Here is a 24606-nt window from a genome sequence, read left to right on the forward strand (position 1 = left end):
GATTTGTCAGAGTAGCAGAAGCAAAGGTGGTACATTAATAACATTAACGGTGGCTCTGTTCCTTTGGATAAAGCTGAGCAGTAACAGGGTACAGTGTGATAAAGGTGCTGTCAGAAGAACATGCAGAGTTTTGATGCACAAAGGAAGTGGAGGAGTTACTCAGTTGGGAGAAGTGTGAGCGATTAAAGATTCTGGAAAACCAACAATAAAAAAAAAAGTTCTTCATTATGCATACATTATTTACGATACACTAATCATTGTTGGTGTTCAGGAGAATAGTTGCAACGCTGAGTCCCGCCCTTCTGAGCTGTGATTGGTTAAGAGAGCAAACAGGTCGATTACAGACTTGTACCGGTAAGAGTGCTGTTGTTGTGTCCTGTGCCAAACCAAACACGTATGTCATGAAACCGACACAGTTTGGTAAAGTTTAGGCACAAAACCTCTTGGGCGTCGAGTAACAGCCAATCACAGCACCGCAGTACCAACCAATGAAAGCACAGGATGGCAGGATTTGGCAGAACTCAAATTACAAGTGAAACAAACTTTTGTTTCCTTGAAAGGTATCACCACAATCTTCAGTAAGTGTTTAACTTCACTGCTCCACCGCTTCCTTTGTGTAATGCATTGTGGGAAACTTAAGTACATTAACAGCACGCTCAGCGAGTGTTTTTAAGAACACATACTGACTGCAACTTTTCCTGCATAAAACCTGCAGAGTAGTTAATTTTGGACATGTTTCTCTTTGCAAACTCACATTCTGAGTGATATTTGTACCATTTCCTTCAAAAACACGTAATGTTTTAGTATATTAACGTTAAAACTGCTTTGATGGTTCGTGTGCTGTGTGTGCGGTCCTGTAAAGAAACCTTACATGGATGGACACACTGCACAGCGTGCACAAAACATGTTGGTGAAACAAAGAGGAAGGAGCGGAGGCATGCAGGTTAAATTAGCTGTATTCAGTGTAATCTTTAGTGAGAAAGATGTGTAATTATTAGGACAGAAGGACGTCCAGCCAGAACAAAGCATCAGCTGCTTTTTGCTTTTCAGAATAGTTAACGTTGTCTGCTAGAGATCTTAAAAAGTCAGGTTAGCAAAATGACCAAATCTGCCATTAAAAAGGATGAAACCTGAGAAATGACATGAAGCATTAAGTTCCTGCTTCAAATCCTGGTTTGGACAAAGTAGGCCTTTCTGTGCGGAGTTTGCTCTCCCTGTGTTTACGCTGGTTCCCTCCGGGTACCCCGGGTTTCTCCTGCAGTCCAAAGACATGCTCGTTAGGTCTATTGGTGATTCTAAAACTGAGTGTGAGTGTGAATGTTTGTGTCAGCCCTGTGACTGACTCGCCCAATGACAGCTGGGATAGGCTCCAGCCACCCGTGACCCTGAGCAGGATAAGCGGTATAGATAATGAATGGATACTAAGGCTTAACAGGCTGCAGTGTTAAATGAGAGGCGACATTATGACACCGTTTTGATTAAATTCTCTTCAAGGAAAGATAATTTAATAAATCCGAGAGTTTGTTTGACATTATCTGACGTTTTTAAACACATCACACTTTTGTTCCTGTGTAAATACATCGAGAGAATACTGTAAACCACGGGACACTGCACAAACAGTTTAATAACAATATGACTACTTTACTGTGTTTATCTGTATTATCACATTTTATCTTTTGAGTGAATCTTAAACAGCTTGATGCTTACTTGTAAAATCACATGATACTGTACCTCTGTAATTTGTTCTTCATTTACACTTTCAAGTCAGTAAATCCCTCATGTGACTTTCCTCTCTGTCTCTCAGGTTTAGACGATACAGAAGTCTTTCTCCGTCCTCTCCTCTCACAGAGTCCAGAAGTGCAGGTTGAGGTGCTGCGGCTCGAGCACGTGAACAGGCGGCCCCGTGGTCGTCATGTGAACGGGGCCGCTGGACGATCTGAACCCCGTCAGCGGCGGATCCGGGGTGGACAGGATGTAGTCAATACTGAACTTGATCTCCGACTCGGGTTTCCCCGGCTGGGTGGCGTTCTGGAGGAGGTGGTCCTGCTGGGGCCTCGGCCTGTCGGGGGTCAAAGGGCAGAGGGCGGAGTCGGGTTCAGGGCCTCGAGCCGCGGGTACGCGCTGATTGGTCGGGCTTTCTAAAGGGTGGAAGTGTGTTTCTCCCGAGTCACGGAAACCGATTTTCATGTTCCGTCTGCGCCGCCGACGCCGGAAGTTTCCGTTTTCAAAGAGGTCGAGCATCGATTCACAGCCGGTGGCAAAAGTCCAGAAGTTTCCTTTTCCTTTCTCGTTGCCTTCTGTCCGAGGAACCTGAGGGGACAAAACACATGATGATGAATTACAGCTAAGAAAATATGAGGTTCCCCTAATCTTCCACTAAGAGGAGAAAAAACTCTCTTGTTATATTTGCAGGACAGCGTTGGTGCACCTTGATGAAGCAGCTGTTGAGCGACAGGTTGTGTCGGATGGAGTTCTGCCAGGCTCTCTGGTTGGAGCGGTAATAAGGAAACCTCTTCATGATGAACTCGTAGATCCCCGACAGAGTGACCCGCTGCTCCGGGCTCTGCTGGATCGCCATGGCTATCAGAGCTATGTAGCTACACACACACACACACACACACACACACACACAAGACATTTCACAATAAAAGTGTTATAACGACTAAACGTACGGACGATGAATGAAGCAGGAGCCGTTTCCTTTGCAGCATCAGATTAGACTAAATAATATAATGAATGTAATTTAATGTAAAAATAACCATAATGCATTTTTATAACAGCAAATACACATTTGATTTCTGATGGGTGTCTATAACCAAATATATAAAGACACACAGACAAAGATAGAGACGTACAAGTATAGTTTGATGTCTTACATAGACGTTATCACACTAGTGACACAATTCTAACTGACTGATTTGTATTATAGGAGTCATCGGGCTGCAAAAAAACCCCAACTAAAAATAATCACACAAAGAGAGAAAATAAAAATCTGTTGTCTTTAAGTTTTTCTTAATGAGCACATTTTAATCTAAAATTCAAAAGCTATATCGATCAAATCAGATCAGCATTTTACCATCGAAAAAATCATCAAAATCAGACGCTGAGGAATGAATATGACCGTAATGAAAAGTAGACCAGACTACTGCAATGGTCTATTCACCTGCCTCCCAACATCAGCTGTCCGGCGTCTAATTCTCACCAGAACTAAAAAGACTGAACACATCCCACCTGTTCTTAGATCAAATAAAATAAAGAATAAAATGATCCTACTTGTGTTCAGAGCTTTAAATGGCTTTGCACCTCAGACTACGCTGCTAATCAGCTACAACTCAGCAAGAGCTCGCAGGTCCACGTTCAAACTCCAAAGCAGAGGAGGCTGCTTTCAGTATACATGGATCGCCCTGCCCGAGGACCGAAGACCTCTTCATCAGTTTGTGGTTAAAAGTTGTAGTGTGTGTGTGTGTGTGTGTGTGTGTTGTGAATTTGATATATGACTTTTTATTTATTTCAGTCTATTTTTTTTCTGATCTGAATTTTGTCTGACTTTGGATTTTCACTTCTGTGTTGCGATCGCTTTGTCACTCCATGAGGAGCACATTGTGTCGCCCTGTGTATGAAATGTGCTACAAATACAGCTCGACATTGTGAGCACATTACCAAACGTTAGGCTGATATACTTTCTGTTTGCTTTTGGCAGTTAAAGACCAAACTTTAAGACTCAGTGAGCGTGAGGATGGAAGGAATATTAGCTTTTACTTTAAAGAGATGCTGCTGTATAAATACTAAAGAAATAATGGAACAGAATTTAAATGTTTCCGTACGGCCCGAAAAAATCGTGCATGGTTTGGTTTGTTTGCTGTTGGACAGGAGACAACAAGCAATCACAATCCATGTAGAAAACGTCGTCTAACTTTGTAGACCAGGTGTGCCAATGTACAAACATGTTCCTTTGTTTTTTTGATAGAATGACCTGTTTTCATGTCACATCATTTTACTTTATAACTGTGACAAAAATATATAAAATAATCCTGATTAAGCATTTTTAGAATTAGAATTGAACAGAAAATAATTTTAACGCAGCACCGATGGACAAAATACCTGTCTGAATATAACATTTAACAACACTATGTGTAACTACCTCTCCTATAGCAAGATTAATTTTGGATAGGTTATGAATAAAGCAATTATAGTAGTTTAAAAAAATGTTGTTTTTTTGCCCTATCTGGCAAAATTGATGGGGAAAAACAGCTCAAGTCATCTGGGGGAAAAGAAGATAGTAAAGGTAATTTGACTTTTTAAAAGCACTTTTTAAATGAGGACATTAAATCTGCAAGAGGAATCATTTCTTTACATCACTTCTGAAACCTACAAAATGCAGCAGCCATAAACAGTCAACAGTCTTTTAAAGTGGCTTAAAACAAAAAACAGTTCGTACCTGTAAGCGGGTCTGCACATCTTCTTCTCCTCGTCCGTGCTGGACGAAGGGTATCCGTCTCCATCGTAGTTGAAGCAGTTGAAGGGGTAGTGGGAGTTATCAAACATGTCTGCCCCTCGAGGAGTCAGTGTGTGTGTGTGGCACTAACTGTTTGACTCTCCCGGCCTCGGCCTCCCGGCAGCACCCTGACGCCCTGACACCCTAACACCCGGTGCTGCTGCTCTGCTCTGCCTCCACCATCCTCCGCTCGGCTCGGCCGGCTGACACTCTGAGCTCTGCTGTGACGGCTGCCTCAGACCCCCCTCACACATCCTCCACCCATGTCCACCCCCTCCTCCTCCTCCTCCTCGTCCCAGCTGGGACGGCTGCTGTTCTCATGACACATTTTTGATCTCACAGGAGCTCTTTCACATTCATAACTCTACATGTTTTGCTTATTTGTCCACTTGATACAAATTTATTTTGTCAAAGACACACTTTTATTTGTATATCCAAGCTGGGCCTGTACAAAAATAACCTTCCCATAGTGCTGACAACACTGTACTTGAACATATTTAATATCTATAAACACCTTAACAAGGTAGGTGGCAGTGTGATTTCCTATCAAGGCCTGATTTTTCCGGCTTTTTTCGTCCTATTTTTTAATATAAACTTTAACTTAAAAGCTACAGACACACTGACAACTAAATGTACTGTTGTAAAAAGATGTTTTCCCTTCTAAAGCGCGGATTAAAAAAGAAACAGGAAATGCTTCAGCCCAGCACCAGAGGGCTTCAGTCCCCAAAAACAGCCCTCAGCTGCGCTACAGTAGCGGTTATACTTTGTTCCTTTTTTAAGCATTAAACAACCCTGGGCTGTCGGCCTTTGTGGAGCATGAATGGAGCCTTTCTTTGGTCAGTTCACAGATCTGAGTCCAAATCAGACAAATTCTTTAGTAGCCAATTTTGCATTTGCTTTTCAGCTGTTGAAAGGTCACTGACAAAGAAAGGCTGTTCCATGTCCAGGTCCAGACGCTAAGAAATACTGTCAAAGTATCAAAATGTTCGATACACAGAGAAACGCACACAGTGTAGGCTTCTGTAAGGCAGGTGCAGCGGTACGGACCATCTTTACCTTCCTCTGCCCCTAAGTGGATCAGTCTATGAAAGGTCAAAGGTCAAGCAGGAAATACTCACAAGTAAGAAATCAAAACCGAAACAGTAGTTTCTGGAGGAGCTGAATAAAAATACAAATGAAAAACATAATTAAGGGGCGGCGATTTAGCTCGATTGGTAGAGCAGGCGACCCAGGTACAGAGGCTACCTCGATGCATCGCTCGTGGTCTCCTTTGGTGCATGTTGTTGCCCCTCTCTTCCTCCCATATTTCCTGTCCCTTTTCACTGTCCTTTCTAATGAAAGCAAAAAGCCAAAACAATCTTTAAAAAGATAATTAAGGTGGGAAAAAGGAACATAGGTGGAGCTCTAAAGGTCTGAGACAGCAAAGGAAAAGAGAGAGAGAGATTGAGTTTGGTCCTCATTCTGTTCCCACTCTGACCCACATGGCACATGATGAACCCAGACCCACCGTCCAACTGTTGTTGTTGTTTAAACTTTATTAACAAGCTGTCATCCCATCACTGAACGAGCCAGTTGCAAGACGGAAAAATGTCGGGGAAAACAGAGCCAATGCACTGCCATTTAAATGATGGTACAGACATGTTGCTGAATTGTATTTGTTCCTCTCATACTTTACTAAAATAACATTTTGTCTGAATTTTCTGCCCAATTCAGCACTAACTGCTTCCTCAGACAGACACATACAATAGAGGTGGCTCGGAGAAGCTGCTGAATGAATGAAAACACTTATATTAGATAGATTGAGATATTTAAGGGCATTTTAGATGGGGTTTGGTACATGAAAATACAAAGCCATCTTTTAGATATCTATCCATCATCTACACCGCTTATTCCTCGCCATGTCAAAAGCAGCTTGCAGCCTACATTACCCAGAATTAAGTGCAACCAGCAATAATTTAACCTGAGATTTGGGTGTATCATGCTAGTAGCGGCTAACGTAGCATCAAGTTGCTATAGCTCTGTTCGCTCACTTCTGTCCCGCTCCACAGCACCCGATTCTTTTCAGGTTTGTCTTCCCCAACGAGGCTGACTTAAGTGACATCACTTGAGGCGATTTATCAGGCTTAACATTGCCCCCTCTGGAGCCACAAAAGGATTTACACTGTTTTCACGTAGGCTTTAGTGCTACACACTTAGACGTGGACAATCTGAGGAGTTCCCTTTGCCTTCCTGGTCAGTGGCACCCTGCAGGTCGTTTGAACCCTCAGCTGGTGGACAAAACGCTCCTCTCTCCCATCCCCCTGAAGGATTCTGGGTGGTCCGCTTAGCTTGCAGGCCGCCTTCATGTTTTATTTTTGTTTCTTTTTATAGCCTAATCTCTGCAACTGTACTCAAAACAGCTACCCCAAACCAACAAACAACATCCTTTACATCTTTGTTTTCTTTTTCTCCCTCTTTGGGGTGTGTGTGTGTGTGCGTGTGTGTGTGTGTCCACTCTGGCAGACGTTTAGTCAACAACGGGAAGTTTTGCAGATGCTATCTATAATGCTCTATAATGGCCATAAATTGTTTCCGTGTCTGTAAAACAGGGGGATGTGTGTTTTGAAGGGATCTTAACGGGGCAATTGGAGGTCTCCTGGGGGGCGACAGGGGACAGAAAACAGCCCGAGGTCTGCGGGGCCTCTGTGTGTGGCCCCGCTACCAAAGCAGAGCCCTATAGAGACATTATGTCTTTATTTCTGATGAAGCTAATGAAGCAGCTCAAAGGTCAAAGGTCAAGGTGCAGTATCGAGGTGGCTTCATCTTCTGACATCACAGATCTCTGATGTATCTTACATGTTTTTGTCTCCTTCTTCTTCTCTTTGCCCTTTAGGTTTGTGTTTTGATTTACAGGTAAAATAATGCAGTGAGTGGGAGCTGAGGTCATGCGCTCACTGTTTTTTCTTTTGTTTTAAATAACCTGAGGAGGATTTTACTTTCCACAATTCAAATCCAATGAGGGGGGAAACCACACTGAATATCTTTCCCTCTTTTTTTGAATACATTTAAACAATCCAAATGATATAAAAGACAGGATCTTTTAAGTTTCCTACTTTGTTTTTTCAGTTTGTTCATTTGATATTTAAAACCTGTAAATCACTTCTTAAAACTCACTTTTACAGACTTGCTTTTATGTGTTGTCACCTTTTAAATGCATTTTAAAAGCTTTTAATCTGTTCTTGAAGTTTTATTTATTTACTTATTTATCTTTTATTCTTCTTTCTGTTCCAAACCTTTTATCTTTTTTATTTCCTCAGATGTGATGTCGTCTTCTAATAATCTTTTCTATCATCTTTTATTGCTTTTATTCTTTTATTTATCTTTTTGTTTTGCTTTATTGCTTTTAGTGCCTTTCCTCGGTCTACCTGTCTTATGGCTTTTATCGTTTTTATTTGCATTTATTCTTGTTGACCTTTTTCCTGAGCATTGTGTTTTTGCCTTTTGTTGAATTTGTCTAGACTACTCTCTGTGCGGCCTGGCTGTTACTAATTATTCTAATTATTATTCACTTCCTGTTTTTACGTTGTCTGTCAGTTATTATTATTATTATATAAAATGTCTTAAATTCAGCACGTCATTATGTTTCTGTTTTGTTGGGTTGTTTTCTAATATGTTTTTTTTTTTTTTTTTTTTTTAAATAAACAGATTTTGCTTTTTGCACTTCCGGGCCTCCGTATGTAAGGTATGCTTTCTCTGCCTGATCAAATGCTATCAGCTAAGCTAAACCAACATGCCTCTGCATGTAGAACTCATTTAATGTAGTACAGCTCTGTACTTGACTCTGCGTCAAAATTTTATGAAAATAATTGAAGGTTTTGCTGACGTTTAGTGTTTTTTTGCAGATGTCGTTATGACCAGTGGTGCAGGGGTAAACAAGTAAATATCACCGGGTGGAGCGGCCGGGTTTAGCTCAGTTTTTAAGGCCTATTATAAATGCAGGACTTATATGTCTTATAATTCTACTTCTACTTTAGTTAAAAGATCTGAATACTTCCTTAATTCTACATTAAACCAATAGTGTTAACTTTTTGGAGTTGTCTGGGCCTATGCGCTCCAGACCAGTAACAGATTGGTTCATACAAAGCTGCACACAGAGGAGGAGGAGAGGAGGAGGTCAGTGTATCAGGCTGGTTTGAGCTGAGATCAGATAACACCTCCTGCTTCACTCCCATGACGAGGCTTCCTCCGGCGTCCTGTCTGCGGCCGCCGCAGCGATTACAACCTCGCTGCTCCTCTGGTCACTCTCCGTCCCTCTGATGGTTGTCTCAGACTTCCTCCGTGCAGAGCTCCGTCTGCCTGCATGTGTGTGTGTGTGTGTGTGTGTGTGTGCATTTATGTAAACCAACCAAGGAGCGTTTCCGGGGGCTGTTCTGTGAGGAAAGGTTATGAAAACACAACAGTGCAGCGGGGCTGTAAACATGCTCGTGCACAGAGACGGGCTGAGGGCCGTTTTCCTCTGCAGAGTTCTGTGCAGCTGTCCTCACTGCATCCACACACTGCTGCTGCAGATCAGAGCGACAGCGCAGGCCTGTGTGAACCTGGTGTTCAATTTATACTGACACCAACTACTCTGACTCTCTAGGATAGATAATGGTTGGATGGAAATGTCCGTGAGTTCCAACCTCAGCTGCTGCCGACACCAAATGTCAAACTGGACTGACTCAACATTTTGGGAAGTTCTCATATTGGCTGGTTTAGTTGTTTCTACCTTCTTTGAAGTCTTTAGGCTAAAACACACCCTGCCTCATATTATTAAATATCTGGGGTTTACATTGTGTTATATATATATTTGTTTATTGGGGTTTAATGTCAATTATACAACAGTAAGTTCCGACCAAGTAATGTGATGGGACAAGAGGCCTTCCATGAGTGCTGATATAAAGCATAACATCACTGCGCCTCAGCCAACTGTTCTGAATACTGTTAATTACCATTACAGCAGACCATGTGTGTCTACATTGATCAAGCTGGTACCTCTGAATCACACAGCAGACTCTTATTTCACTGGTTGATGATGAATTAAAACAAACAGATGAATGTACATGATAAAAAACATCTGTGGTGAACTGTAGACGCAGAGCGCAGGAGAACGTTTGGGTTGCTTGGCAACAAAAGTCCAGTTTCAGTTAAGTTGTGGAACTAGTTGAGTTGGTGGAGCAAAACATAATCTGTTGTTTACTGTTACTTTTTACTTCTATTTGCTGCTTGTTTAACTGTTGTATAAAAGCAATATCACTCGAGGTTGTGATGTAATCCTGAATATCAGAACAGCTGATAATCACAGCAGTCACCTCGAGTGTGAAATTGCTTAAATATATGCCTGTATTAGTGGTATGATAAGTATGATCAACATGCTTCAGTGATTTTGTTTTATCAAATTAAAATACAGTAATAAATTGCTCTGGATGTGTGTTTGTCACTGTCTGAATTATGTCTCCTAAGTCCCTGTGCGGCCATACATAGATACATAAAGCTTCTATATATGTTAGGATTATTATTTGCATTTAGTATGGCTGTTATTCGGTCGCAGATTATCACAGCTGTACTAATATTCAGTATAACAGCACAGCATTAAGTGTGATATTGCTGTTATACAACAGTTAAAAAGTAAAAAGTTTTGCTCCACAAACTCCGCTAGTTCCACAACTTAACTGAAACTGGACTCTTGTTACCAAGCAACCCAAATATTCTCCTGCACTCTGCATCTACAGGTCACCACAGATCAGCTGTTTTTATCATGAACATTCATCTGTATGTTTTAATTCATCATCAACCAGTACAATAAGAGTCTGTTGTGTGATTCAGAGGTACCAGCTTGATTAATGTAGACATACACGGTCTGCTGTGATGTTAATTAGCAGTATTCAGAACACCTGGCTGAGGCGGATTGATACACAAAGTGAAAAGTCCCAGTGATGTTGTACTCTATATCAGCACTCATGGAATGCCTCTTGTCCAATCAGAGGACTTGGTCAGAAGTAACTGTTGTATAAATTATATATTTTGCTTTAGTGTGTAACTTGCTTACAGAATTAAAGGTCAGTTTGTGATCCTCTGTTGCTCTTCCTGAAGCTTCTTCCATTTTTTCCCATTAAAGGGAATTTTTTATATATTATAAATATAAACATAAATATGGTGTTTTAGATATTTAAATAATATCAAAAACCCCATATTTGAAGAATACACACTCACAGTCACCCATAAAGAAAACATAGACCCACTACAACATTCTGCTTATTTTGTTTTATTGCACTTTTACCATGATGCAAAGAAGTGAAAAAGATCCACAGAAACCATGAGTTTGAAGAAAGAAAAGAAGCACACGCCCTCTAAAGGTCCTCCATGGATCCACACACACGTCCACACACACACCGCACTGACCTGACAGGACAATGGAAACTCAGACTGTGTAATCAAACGGAACAGATGGCGTCAGCACACACATATATGTAGACCTCCGTATCTCATGTACAGCTCGCACCCGGGAGGAGTTAACCCTTTCCGCTATGAAACCAGACATTCAAGTATTTCTATCATTGCACAGGCACTAGATTTTCCTACTGAATATATTAACTTTCAGCCAGCGACTGAATCGTTTCACACCAGCAGCTCAGCTATCGGCTGCTACTTGGTGAATGAAATTTACATCCTGAAAAATAATCTCTCCACAACAGCAACATCTGGACATCAAATATATTACAAAGAAACAAAAATAGAAAACTATTAGTGTCACATTTGGCTTTTGGTACCTTAAATCTGACTCATATCCGTTGCATTGAAACAAAAGCTGATAAATGTTGTAAACACAGGTGTAGACTTGTATATTTGAATACTTGCAGAAGCTATAAACCGATTTTAAAGTGAGTTTTGATGCTTTAAAAAGGGGTGTAACTTTCCCTGGCAGCTGCTTTTGCACATGCTCAGTTCGCCCTCTGGTGGACAAAAGAGGAAGTGCACCTCTGTGAGGAAAAGAAACGGTTCTCTCTGATAGAAAACGTGATGTTACTGATTAGAATTACTTTCAAACAAATAAATATGAATCTTAATAAATACTCTCCCAAGTACAAGTAACATTTATGGGCAAAAATTAAAGGACAAATCCAGGAGTAAACCTGCACTCCAGTCAAATATCTCAATCTTTAAAAGCAATGAATCAGCTCAGCAGAAATAAAACAATTTTAAAAAAAGACACTTTGCAATAAAACATTTCTCGGCAAATCAATAAAACATCTTTTTGATCATTAAGACAACAGGAACCTCCTCCGTCTCCTCCGAAACAGTTGCAATACCAACGATACGTAGAAACACATAGTTCAGCTTGTGAAGAGGGAGGGGAGAGGAAGAGGAGGGAGGGGGCGGGGCAGGAAGTTCTTTACAAGTCCCTCAGAATTCACTGAATTCAACAATAGGGTCCAGAGAGAAGGCGTCTCTTGCAAGACTTTCATGGTTTGGTGGTGCTGCGGTGGGTCGGTGGGTGACGCTATCCTACACTACAGTCAGGGGCTGGGTGTTTTAAGGAGTCTGGGTGATGTGAGGGGCGGGGCTTCAGGGCCACCGACGTCTTCAAAAAGTCCACTCTTACCCAGAATGTCTCTCCTCCCACACAGCTTATTTTCACCTCAGGCAGGCGGAGCTTCCCTGTAAAGTCAGCGAACATATTCAAAGAGTCCTCTGAGATTTGACCACAGATGAAGCTCATATGTCGTTCAGGACACCAGGTCAGTTTTAAGAGGAATCCTGAAGCTGCTAAATCCAGCCTTCTATCTCGAGGGATTCAGTCTCATCCGGCTGCCAGCGCCCCCAGACAGCTACCTCCGTCGCGGGCCGCTGTGGGCATGGTCTGTCCCCTGGGGTCCCTGCAGGTCGTCCTCTACGACGTAACTGTAGCCCTCCTTTTCGACGCATTCTGACAGCACATTCAGCACCTAGTGACGATGAAACACAAAGATAAAGGTTTTATTGTGGAATGATGGGAAGCAGTTGTTGTTCTTTGTTCAAACTATCAGAGGTACAATGAGCAGGGCCGTGTGTAGACTTTCTGGGTGGCCCAACTGGGGTACTGACGTATGCAGGGGGGGCTTGAAGTATGAGCACACACATATGTTTGATTGGTATTTATTTACCATTTCTGTCTACAATAATCACATCTACTTTAACTACCAACGTTTAGTCATCATACAGTTGTTACAGTCTTGTGTAGTTTTTTTAATTTAAAAAAAACTACAAAGAACAAAAGAAAATGTGCTACACTGAAATGTTACAAAAGCTACTTGCGGCCTACAGTATAAAAAGACTGTATAAAAAGATGGATGACATGACAGCTCCCTAAAAGTGAAGCCAAACCCTCTCTATCGCCCCCTGCTGACTGGCTGCAGTATAGCTCATAAAGCCCGCCTCCTCCATGTTAACAGATGGGACATGAGTCAAACTATAAAATTAAAATACACGCCAAATAAATGTTTCTCAAACATGGTTTCTGCCATTATAGTTAGTTCTTATCATGCTGATTTACATCCAAGTGTTCATTTTTCAGACAAGTTTATTTTTAATTATTTATTTGATGCTGTAAAAAGGATGATTGACAGCTATGTTGACAAATACGGCTCCTGCAGCCGATCAGTTCTGGATTAGCAGAGTAGAGGAGGAACGGCGAGAGGAGACTCAACTAAAACAATCACTGTGAATCCCATATCTGTGAATGTCTGCTTCAGACCAACACAAGAAGCTGTTCTGCTGTTAAACACGCCGGTATGCGGGATCTTTGCTGTTTTTTTCAGTAAGTTAAATGTGTGTTTTGGTTAGCAGAAGTGGCTACAGCGGCTCCATGTGCCGATTGCTACTGCGCAACTCTGGCTCCAAATGACATCACCATCACAAGATAGCAGTGCCTGTCACGGGGGCTATTTTGGCTTCAATTTTGTACAATGAGAGGAGATGGAGACACGTAGTCCATCTATATACAGTCATTGGTTGCAATGCAGCCCAGTAAGTTGGTTAAAATTGAAGTCCCGCCTCCGACTAGGCAGATAGCCAATAATAGTTTAGGATTACAGGGTGGCCAGTCCTGCTCGTAAGTTCAAAATACTTAAGGGCCCTGAAATAAAGACACACTAGATGTTTGAAGGACAACATTTGGGGTAATAAACTTTCTTGCCAACCGTTCAATTAAAATATCAACACCACTCTGATGTTCGTGTGCTAAATATGAAGCAATACAGCCAGCAGCCAGCTAGCTTAGCTTCGACTGTAAACAGGACGAAACAGCTAGCTGGGCTCAATTCAGAGGCAACAAAATCTGCACACCTGGCGTAGTCGACGGTCCATGGCGTCCAGGTGTGGCTGGATGAGGATGGGACTGAGGCGGTCCCTCACCAGGGACTCCGCCATGAGCGTGGACAGCTTGTATTCTTCCTTAGCCAGCAGCTGCAGACGCAAGTGGGTCGACTTCCTTACCCTGCAGAAAGAGAGCACCCGGGGGGTTTGGGGGAGTCAGATCTGCCCATATGCTCTGCAGCACTGATAATGTGAAGAGCCAAGTATGCAGCAACTATGCTTCACGCTGTTGCGATTAAATGAAGCCATCGCCACCTTTTTGCATCTACATAGAAACAGCAGATTAAAGGTCTCACCTGCAGCACTGAGTCAGCGGCACCAGAATGGACACCTCATCATGGGAGTGCTTTCCAAAGCTGAGAGGAAACACAGAAACAGTATAAAGATGATTTAATGACTGCTGTTTAAATGTGCTGTCGTGCAGTTTGTCTGCAGCCCCTTTTTATACGACGCGTTTTTAATCAGTGTGCTGCTGTTCTGCGAACTTCTACAGAGTAGCTTCATATGCTTTCAGAAAATGTGCACACACTTGCACTTAAATCAGCTGCTCTGCATTTTTACTGAGATACTTTATTAACTGATTATTTAAAGACTATTCCCACTGACATCAATTTCAAAGTGCACATTAAATCTCAGCCGTTATACAGAACAAACTCCGTTCTAATTTTAAAGTGCTCAATATTACAAACCCAATCAAACATACCCTCATTATCGTGACATAGACAGGTTATGTATTATAAAATGTAACGCATTAAATTCACTCGTATTGCAACAGCACCAACACATGCACTGTGAGGGGCGCTCACACTTGTCACTCATGAGTTTGGTGAGGGAATCAGCTCAGCGCAGGGTCAAGTGTGTGTGTGTCTGATCAACACCAGGTGTGTGAAGCCTACATGCCCTTAGGTTCCAGTGCTCTGTGCCGACTCTTTATCTCACCATCAGAGGTAGTGAGGTTCTCTAAGTGTTTTCTCTTTTCTCTTGCGTAGGGGTGTGCAAGTCTGCAGAAGCACCACATGAACCTGTCTGTGTGATTTGCTCACCAGTTCCGGCTTCTCACAGAGAGCAGTTTGTGGGTGCTGGTTATGTCTCTTCTAAACCCAGCCTTTCATGTTTCTCTTTTAAGACATGCCTGGCTGCCACTGTGTTTTGGTTTTGAAGTGTCTCCTTGGTCTCCCTGAGAGATTATTTTATAGTCAGCTGCTCGGCAACTGTGGTTTAGTTTCCCCTTGTCAAAGCGTAATTAAGGATGCTTTCACACCTGACAGCTTCGGTCTGGACTTTCGGACTTTACTCCAAAAGTCTGGTTCGTTTGGAAAGGTGAGAACATGCATTCAAACTCTGGTGCGGACCAAACTACCAGACCATGGTCCACCAGCAAATACGGGACTCCACCACGGTTTTGATTCAGGTGAGAACATAAACGGACTTAAAGCAGGACCTAATACAAGAAGCAAATCAAAAAACTGTGAAAGTGTGGGTTGTAAACGGATGTTGACACTTGCAGAGACATTCACGCAGCGAGGCCGCAAGATGAGTAGTGGACAGATGTGGGGAGAGACCCCATGAGCTGACCATACAATTTCACAAATGCTTGTGGAAACGCCCAAAAGAGGTATTCAAACTGTTCAGTGTGAACACAAGCCAAACTCAAGGCAAAACATTGCAACAATTTGGTCTTTGATTCGGATCAAACAAACAGACTTTAAGTGTGAAAGCGCCCTTAGTGAAAGGAGCTTGTCAATCCAATCGCTTGTGATTTTTGTGGTTGTCCCTCGGGGATAACTCTGAGACACCCCTGATCTGCAATTGCGTCCCACTCCCCATCAGCCTGACATGAAAGTGAAAGGGCATTCAGATGATAAGTCACCAGAGAAGTATGGAAATAATTATGTTCAGTGATTCTTCTTTAATGTCAGAATAACTTTATCAATTCATTTGAATGAGGCTCATCTGAAAACATGTTTAATTATAATGTGTTGAGACTAAAGCTGTGTCAGTTCAGGGGCTGCATCCTTCAGAGGACATGGTCCTTAAAGGATGAGTAAATCATAGTCTGTGTAGACCGCTGAGGCCGAACTGAAATGAGACGGTCTGGTCTACGGAGGATTTCCTGTCTGTGTCACCAGATGTTACCCTTGCGTCACCAACGCCGCTCCAGTCGCTTAGCAACAGGTAGCTAGCTGGCTAACAAGCTATAATGGCTAACGTTACGTAATTATTATTTTAAAGAAAGTTTGTATCACTCGCTATCCGAATAAGTTTAAACCTTTTAAAAGTGTATTCCTCTGCCGCCACCGCGTTTGAATTGGTGCACAATAAATCGCGAGATACAGTATGTTGGGCAGCAAATCAATCAGTTTGTTCTCTGCGTTTCAGCATCTTCAAGTTTGACTCACCCTCGGCCGTTGTCCAGATGGATGATGAAAGTCTCGTTTCCAAACTTTTCAAACGTCTCATAATGGTGCCGGTCCATGTTTCCTGTGTCGGGAATACAAGTTAGAAGATTAAGCAACTAAACTGTGAAATAAAACTCACTTCACCTGTTCAGTGTTCTGTGTTCAACTCACCCATGAGGAAGTCAAAGATGGTCATGTCCATGATGTCCAGCAGTCGTGTCCCGCTGTCGTAGGGCGGAGTCTGCTTGACCTCCTCGCAGTAGTCCGGGTCCACCTCCCATCTGACGTCACACAACATGTTCACACTTAATATATTTGAATGTACGTGTCTGCTAAATATCCCCTGACATCTGAAGCTACAGACTCTATAGTGATAGAGACGCTACAGAGCCGTCTGAGAGCACCATCGATCTCTTACTCTGCCTTCTTGCGTTTGTGGTACGAGCGCCTCCACGGGTTCCTCCAGGTCTTGCGTTTGGCGAGGGCCAGGTCGGGAAGGAAGGCCGCCAGGGATCCTTCGATCTGGTCCGGTTTGCCGCACAGAGCATGCTCGGTGGAGCAGTAGTACGAGCACTCTCCGTAGAAACATACGTTGTTGGCTGAGAAGAGGAGAAAGAACACATTGTTTGTAACAGTGGCTATAAGATGAAACTACTACACTCATCAGTGTTTAAGAGTCTCAGCGTAGCTCCACTCTGTTCCTGTCCTTTTGAAATGCAAACCTCACACATTTAAAACCCAGTTTCCACACGCTTTAAACTACCTGGAGACGTTCAGTGACGTGTATTAATTGCTGAGACTGTCAGTAATTTGAATCCTATAAAATGTAAAGGTTGCATCGCTAATTAACTGTCATTCTTTGGCGCGAGCTAAACTCCCCTGATAATGCTAATCCCATGCAAATGAATCTCCCAGAAATTCAGGGCTTTGCATTATATTATGAAGGATGAAACTGCTCTTTTTTAGCACCATGAAAACTTCACTGAGTCATTAACCCGTGTGTGTTACAGGTTTGGGGCACACACAACAGGTACAGAGAAAGTAGAAGCTAACGTGCACCTGTTTTATGAATTCTGCGGATGTAGCGAAATCAATCTCACGGTGTGTTGGGTAAAACTCTTTCCCTTCAAGTTGTGTCTCTGAAAACTAATACCGCTCCACTTTTTCAGCTCGTACCTGGTGAAATGAAAAAAGTCCTCCAGAGCTTTTTGTCTCGTGTCACGTCCCGAATCTCTTTCGTCATGTTGACGAGCCGGCCGGCCACGGGAGGGACGCGACGGAAGTCCAGGACCCTGCAGGACAGAGAGATGAACAGAGGGGTTACATTCTGCCTTCAGAGTAAGCAGTGATGTTTAATGTGCGACGAATTCACTAGCATGGTCCGGAGGCAAAAAATGCACACACTGTGAATCATAATTCAATCATTTCACAAAGACACAACAAACATACTGTATGACTGTCACTTTCCCTGGAATACACATATTTAATGTCCAACACAAACAAACGTTCATAATTCCAGTCAGAAAATCAGCTCCGGAAAAAACACTACTTCAAAAATAAAATATTCTTTTTTCTTTTCCAGCTTTCATGCAGCTTGGCATGCTCTCCACCGGTCTGTCACACTGCTGTTGTTAGGCCACTTTTGGCGCAGAAATTCAAGCAGCTCGGTTTTGTTTGATGGCTTGTGAGTGAGCATCCATCTTCCTCTTGATTCGGGAGGTTTTTCAGTGGGGTTCAGATCTGGATCGGGCCGGCCATGACGCAAAGAGAGACGCTGATTTAAAGGTGACATATTTTAGCTATGCAATCAATGTTCTACTATTTCAGTGTGTTTTTGAATCACGTTGGTAAAGTTTGTCTCGTTTTAAAAATTGTATACATATTTTAATTTAATTATTTTTCGGAGCCTCTCCTGAGACAAACAAGCTGTTTTACCAATCAAAGGTCAGACCTTAGCCACCATTGACTAACAGTTTTTGGAGTGACCGCGTAGCATGAAACTCTTTTAGCTGTGCCACATGCTTGGCGCTGTTTTTGTAATAGCCACACACATCCTTCAGAACAAGTTTCTCTATTGTATACACCTGTTAAGTAACATGTTATGAATATCCTCACACTCATCCTGTTTGTAGTGTCAGGGAGAAAAGAGGCCTCACCCCAGATGGGACTCGAACCCACAATCCCTGGCTTAGGAGGCCAGTGCCTTATCCATTAGGCCACTGGGGCAGACATCATTCATCACTTACTCATGTAGTTTTAAATCTCTGCCAGCAGAGGGCACTGTGACACCAGTGTTTACCTGCCACATGTTGTTAAACCTCCCCGTTGTTTTAATGTTGCCTTCATTCCACATTAAACACATTTTTAACTTTTACAGCTTTCTGATTCAACATGTCTCAGGATGTTATCCCCAGTGCATTCTGGGAAACTAGGTCTGTATTTCATAAACATTTCATTTCTTGTGAGGCCATCATGACTTTCTATCTTTGCATCATTTGACAGGAGCATTAGTGTCTCTGTGCGTGTATGTTAGATAGTAAGAGGAAGCTCTTAATAAAGCCGTCCTCACTGAGAGGTGGTGTGGCTGTCTCCCTGTGTGCGTGCCACATGCTGATTTTATGCATGTGTACCCCCCGTGCTCAAGACCACCCGGCTACAACCTCAGCACGGGCTCTTTAAAAATTGATACCCCTGACAGCACCTAATGGCCGAGGCCTGAGGGCAGAGAGAGAGAGATGCAGGATGAGAGAGAGAGAGATTGAGAAAGGTAAGAGCACCTGATGGAGGAAAAAAGAGAGCTGAGAGAGTGTCGCACAAATGATGCCATCAAGTATCTCAATGACAGGTGGAGTGAGACAGATGCACACAGGCATGTCTCCTCCTGACACAGGATGAGGCACAGAGTAAGACTGTTCGGCCTGCTGGGCCGGGAATGCTGTTGTGTTAAAGGGAGCAGCTAGGACCGAGCAGGGGTGTCTCTAAGGGCTGGCATGGGGTGGCAGGGGCCCCTCCTGAAATTGGCCACCCCATAAACTACGACTTATGACTTATATTGAAAAGGACTTAAAGGGCTTCAAGCTGCTTTTGTGAGTACTTTTAACCATGACTTTTGGAGATACATCTTTTTAATCTTAAATGGCTAGTTTGCCGATCTTCAACCTCAGTCCTGTAATCCTATTATGGGGAGCTAATGCCATTATGGTGGGGAGAAAAATGCTATTTCCCTCTGTGCTTTTGGAGGACGCTTTCCGCTTCTCCAATGGGCCCTGGAAAACCTCCGCCAGACTTCGTAAAACTTGTCATCTGGCAGAGGCCAGGGAGCTTGCTAAACTACACTTCCTCAATCTATGACAACCCACTCTGATGTCATGTCCCGTTTAAAATCATCAGGTTTGAAATGTAGACTGCAGACATGAAGATTTATTAGACCGGATCCACCGGTATATTCTCATCGTGTTTCGGATTCTGTACCGCTCTGAGTCATGGCCTGCAGTGAAAACAGTAGTATTTCACTCCAGTGTCTCTTGCTGGGCCGTTCCTTTCAGAGGGAGAGGCGCAATGCAGGAATGGTGCATAAATGCTGTTCGGAAATGTGTGCATGCTCACATTACTTAATACCACGCCTGTATAAGTCAGCGTCCCAGTCGGGCCACCCCAGTAGAATGATTCTGGAGAGTTCACTTCCCTCGTCAGTCATCCTTCTGCCTTTGATACCCCTTTATCCCCACGGTGGCCATTTATTTCCTTGCCTGCTGAGATCTGTGCATGAACAACAGCAGGAATAAAACTCATAGAATCCCAGCTGAAAAATGTAAAGCCTCCAGGGGCTGCCATGAAAGGTATGTGGTTTCATATTTGAAGGTCATATTGTTCCTTGTGTGTCTTCATATCTGCCTTCTTAAAGCAGCAACACAACGAGCACATCCCATTTAAATCTAACCACATAATTAATGATGCTTAAAGCCTATATAAGAGCAGACAGTGGCTCTGTGTGTGTGTGTGTGTGTGTGCGCAGTCCTGTGTCAGTGCTGCTTCTAAAAGAGCCCGTGTGTGTGTGTCTGTGGGCCCCCTGGGAGGCAGTGCAGCCTAAGCCTCTGCACCAGCAGCAGCAGCAGCAGCAGTAAGGCTGTAGCCAGGCTCTAATTTAGAACAGACAAAATAAGGGGAAAAAAATAAAGCGCTGCTTTTGGCAAACCCTCCCTGACTTATATTTAGAACGGGCACAGGGCCTTTTCATGCCTTTGGTTTCCTCCTCTTCCCCCTTAACCCGCACATATGCAGGGAGTGTGTGTGAGCGTGTTTTCATGTGTGTGTGTGTACTGAGGACCAGATGTGTAGCAGACTGGTGAGGAAAGCTGCTGCTAATGCAATTGCTGCTGAACTGTGTCATTGTGCCTGAAGGGAAAGCAGATTCAACATCTCTACCCTCCTCTGTGGCCTCTTTGTGTGTGTGTGTGTGTGTGTGTGTGTGTGTGTGCGTGTGTGTGTGTTAGTGTGTGTGTGTGTGTGCGTGACCTCGGTATCATCACCAGCTTTCACACAACAACACAATCCCTCTGCCCCTGATAACATATAGCCACTGTGACGTCAGCCGCACTTTAATACAACGCCTTCGCTTAAAACTCATCTCTCTCGCCCATCAAGGCTTTCTCTTTTCATTACAGCCTCTCCAGCGGGCCGGCCGGCCGTAAAGTGTTAACCTTGTAAAGGCAGTGAAGTCACACAGCGTGGTGGTTAGCTAAGCAAGGAGGCTGCAGTCATTGTTCAGTCAGATGCTAGCTGCGGGAGGGCGGCATTCATTCTCCATGACTCATGGCCTCTCGGTGCTCGCGGCCTCCACTGTACGGGCCGACTCACACCGCTCGCTGCGTTTGAAAAAAAGATGAAAACTCCGAGGGAATGAAGCGATGAAAAGGAGTACGCACTGAAGAGACACGGGCACGCCTTCAGTCACTGATCTGTGCTGCTGTACTTTGGGGCGGGGATGTCACAAATACAAGCCTTCACTGAGCCCACGTTTGGCTGAGGTTTGGTGTTCTGCAGGTTTTTGTTGCCCGGGTGGTTAATGAGAGGAACAAAACCTGCAGGACGTTGGTCGTCAAGGATGGAAAGAAGTGCTTGTGCATGAAGGAGTCGGAGCAAATTTTAATCGTAATTAGGTTGGACATTTTTGTGGCATCAGGGCCGTTTGTGGAGCCAAACATGCACTGCTAAACTCGGGAGTTACTTTTGCTTTGATAGAAGGGATGTGAAGAATGTGTTTTCTTCCTTACGACTCCACAACAGCACTGTGAAGGAGAGTATCATCTGCAAAATGAATCTAAACAAAAGTAAAGAAAAATCTATTTTACAGATAGTGAAATAAGGAAAGTCATATAAAAATACACACAAATAAAAGCTATCGACAAGGAAATTGATCACCAGTGCAATCAGTAATTATAAGCATGCTGTGTCCGATGAACATTTATCATGTCCCCCGCTGTGTTTTGAAAGGCCACGTTGCTATAAAACCTGAGCGCAATCAGCACCTGCAGGGCGGGGACAGCGCCACGTTTCTGTCCGACACATGCTGCAGCTGAGCGGAGAGCTCGTTAATCAATTCAAACAGGATTTGTCTGTCAAAACGAAACATTTCTACCAGCTCACTTTCCAAGTAGATTAGGTCTCTCTCGTTTTAATGCCGTTTTATTAATTATCTTGTAAAACAACAAGATGCGCTGCCATTGTGTTTTGCCTTTGTTAGATAGGACAGCTAAGGCTGCGATCAGCGTGTCTGGGACTGTAGCCTCTGTACACGTGGCACCTGCTCTACCAGCTGAGCTAAACCAGCGCTCTGTGTTTTTCTCTGAAGTTTTGTGACCTTCACTTTTACCGTTTGTTTTACCTTGAATTTAAGTCCGACTTTCTGAACTTACACCTGCGCCCGGGTGAAACTCAAACAGGGCCTAAGTCTAACCGGGGGGCGGGGCACAACTTAAACTCTGTTGTAACTTTCAGCTCTAGGCCGGTTGAATGTTGCACCCAGGCTTGCCTTTCGTTGGCAGAGCGTAGTGGGCGGGAGTAGATGAAACAGATGAAAAACACCCATTTCTGAAACCAAATGTAGCCCAGCTTACATTGCTCACTGATGCATGTGTCATATTTCTGACCAAAGCTTTTGTTCCAGTTTATTTTTTACTTGCTCACTTTTAAAGGTGTCTGAAAATATTGACAAAAAGCTGTATTTCTTCTTTCCCGGGTCGTGTCCTGGGCTGCCTCCAAGCTGGCCTATGCCTCTAAATATCCCTGTGTAGCCAAGCAATCAAAAGTCTGACCCAAATAATATGAACCACACACACACACACACACACACACACACACACACACACACACGCACACACACACACACACACACACGTCCCCTGAGACTTGCTAACTTGTCCTACCTGTCCAGATGAAAGGCGGCGACTTCAGCGTTGTGTCTTTCAAAGTCAGAGAAATAGAAGAAGTCGGGCGGGGTCTCCTGCTCCCGGGTCTGCCTGCAGAGACACAAAGGAAACAGGATGAGAGGTCAGGTGTATCTGTCGTGCGAAGCAGAGGTTTTTTTGACAGTCAGCAATATGCAAAAGGCTCGGCAAGAACCTGACCGTGCAACGTTTTAAGAACAGAGCTGCAGGTAACAATCCAAGAGATCTAAGAAGCAGTTATATTAGTGTGTCGGATTCAAATAAACTCAGACGTCTCACTCCAGAGGAGGCCCCGTCAACTTTACACCTGTGTATCTAATACTGCGAGCAATATCCCAGGCCCCATAAACTCGTGTCCTTGCCTCACAAAAAAAACCCTCATCAGAGTCACTGTGGCTGTTTTGTGGGGCAACAACAAGCGGGGACAATTGAAGGTCAGATACTTCCTCCTGAAGCGTCCACTCCTGCACCTATTTCTGTCCCGCTCTGATCCTTTCCCCCTAAAAAACTGCTTTGCACACACATTCTGCCTTAAAGCTCTTACTGGAGGGAAAAGAGGCTCTTAAAGGCTTAAATCAGAAAGCTGATGGAACGCGGGCCAGGACGGGGCAGGACGGACGGGACGATCGGGGGTTAAAAAGGGAACGTGAAAGGAAGCGGAGGTGAAAAGACGCGGCAGCTGTAGAGAATATGCTAATGTGTTCGAGAGATACAAGGACAGCGGAGCGGACCATCACCAAAATGCAATCTTTCCACAAAGAAGCTGCATATTTGAGTTATTTTTCCTTTTTAAAAACGCTGCCTTCTCTTTGCTTCTTTATTGACAACAGTAAATACTTTCCAGGAAGGCAGCTGAGCGTAATGATTTGGACTGCAGCCGCTGCCATTTCTGCCTCAGCTCGTTGAGGGAGGATGAGAAGAATGGAAACTATCTTGGCAACTTCTCTTTTCGCTCCTTCTCTCGCTCTATTCCCTCCGGATGCCTCTCTCTCTCTCTCTCTCTGTTTATTTCCCTCAAAATCCTCTATCTCGCCTCCTCGGCTCCAGTTTTCTTTTTTTGTCTCTTCTCGTCCACGGCTTAATACTTTTTATCTGTCTGCCTCCCTCTCTTCCCTCTCTCTCTCTCACTCCGTTCCTCAGCTGGCTGGCTGATTGTAGCTCCACAGCTGCGTGGCTGACATATGCACCAGTCATTAACTATCCCAACACGGAGCCCAGAAACACTCATCCATTAGAAATTCCTCCATTTCTTCCTCTGTTTATCGCCTTTCTTCCGTCTCTCTCTCATCTCTCTCCCTCGTCCGTCGCTCTGTGAACACTTGACAGACAGCCACATGCAAATTTGTGGCCAAAGTAAACAGAAAATCATAATATTGAGCTTATCACATAAGTTTTTAGCTCACTTTCCATTACGGTAGCCTATTCTCCTTTACTTCATTTCTCAGCCTCAGTTTCCTCCCTCTCTTCTCCTCTCGCTCATTCTTCATCTCCGCGCGGCCGTTGACGCTCTGCCAGTTAAGGCCCGAGCGGCGTCTGTTGATTGTATCGTCTCTTTTCTTCTGGATAGCCTTGCTTCAGGGACGCCGCTCTCGCTCTACATCAAGGAAAAATGAGGCTGACTTTGAAAGCAGAGAGCAGTTTCTATTTACGCCAGCGCCGCTCAGCTAACAGGACAGTATCACTCAGTCCAGCATGTGAGGCGACTACGACTGTGTTATGGATGGATACGGCTGTGTTTAGTCAGGCCTTGGACGTCACACTCGGGTTAATAAATCTGTGGTGTCTTTTGGAGACTGTGATGTATAAAGTTCGGGACTAACCTCAAGTCAAATGAAATCATTTGTTGGACTAGCATAAAATGCTACAACACAACATGTTTAAAAAGTTGTTTACA

General features: G+C 43.6%; 2 protein-coding genes and 1 non-coding gene across 3 annotated transcripts in view; all 3 read right to left on the reverse strand.

Annotated features, from left to right (window-relative positions):
- Positions 1-1520: 1520 nt before the first annotated feature.
- On the reverse strand, positions 1521-4678 carry foxl3 (forkhead box L3). Its single transcript, XM_069665041.1, has 3 exons — positions 4439-4678; positions 2429-2597; positions 1521-2310 (listed from the first exon to the last, which is right to left on the reverse strand). The coding sequence occupies exons 1-3, from the start codon at positions 4543-4545 to the stop codon at positions 1843-1845; spliced, it is 744 nt and encodes a 247-aa protein (XP_069521142.1). The 5' UTR covers positions 4546-4678; the 3' UTR covers positions 1521-1842.
- Positions 4679-10771: 6093 nt separating this feature from the next.
- Positions 10772-24606, reverse strand: part of fam20cb (FAM20C golgi associated secretory pathway kinase b) — a 61125-nt gene continuing 47290 nt past the window's right edge. The window contains exons 4-11 of the mRNA XM_069664129.1: positions 22692-22784; positions 17443-17558; positions 16685-16865; positions 16438-16547; positions 16267-16348; positions 14164-14223; positions 13838-13988; positions 10772-12459 (exon numbers count right to left, since the gene is read on the reverse strand). Of these exons, the coding sequence (XP_069520230.1) occupies positions 12343-12459; positions 13838-13988; positions 14164-14223; positions 16267-16348; positions 16438-16547; positions 16685-16865; positions 17443-17558; positions 22692-22784 (910 nt within the window). The 3' untranslated portion in view covers positions 10772-12342. The remainder of the gene's footprint in view (positions 12460-13837; positions 13989-14163; positions 14224-16266; positions 16349-16437; positions 16548-16684; positions 16866-17442; positions 17559-22691; positions 22785-24606) is intronic.
- trnar-ccu (transfer RNA arginine (anticodon CCU)) lies at positions 18420-18492 on the reverse strand. Its single transcript has one exon. It is a non-coding gene; the product is annotated as a tRNA-Arg (tRNA).

This window comes from Semicossyphus pulcher, unplaced genomic scaffold, assembly GCF_022749685.1.
Source record: "Semicossyphus pulcher isolate SPU_LCO1_2020_fin unplaced genomic scaffold, fSemPul1.0.p SCAF_16, whole genome shotgun sequence".
In the NCBI taxonomy this organism is placed as follows: Eukaryota; Metazoa; Chordata; class Actinopteri; order Labriformes; family Labridae; genus Semicossyphus; species Semicossyphus pulcher.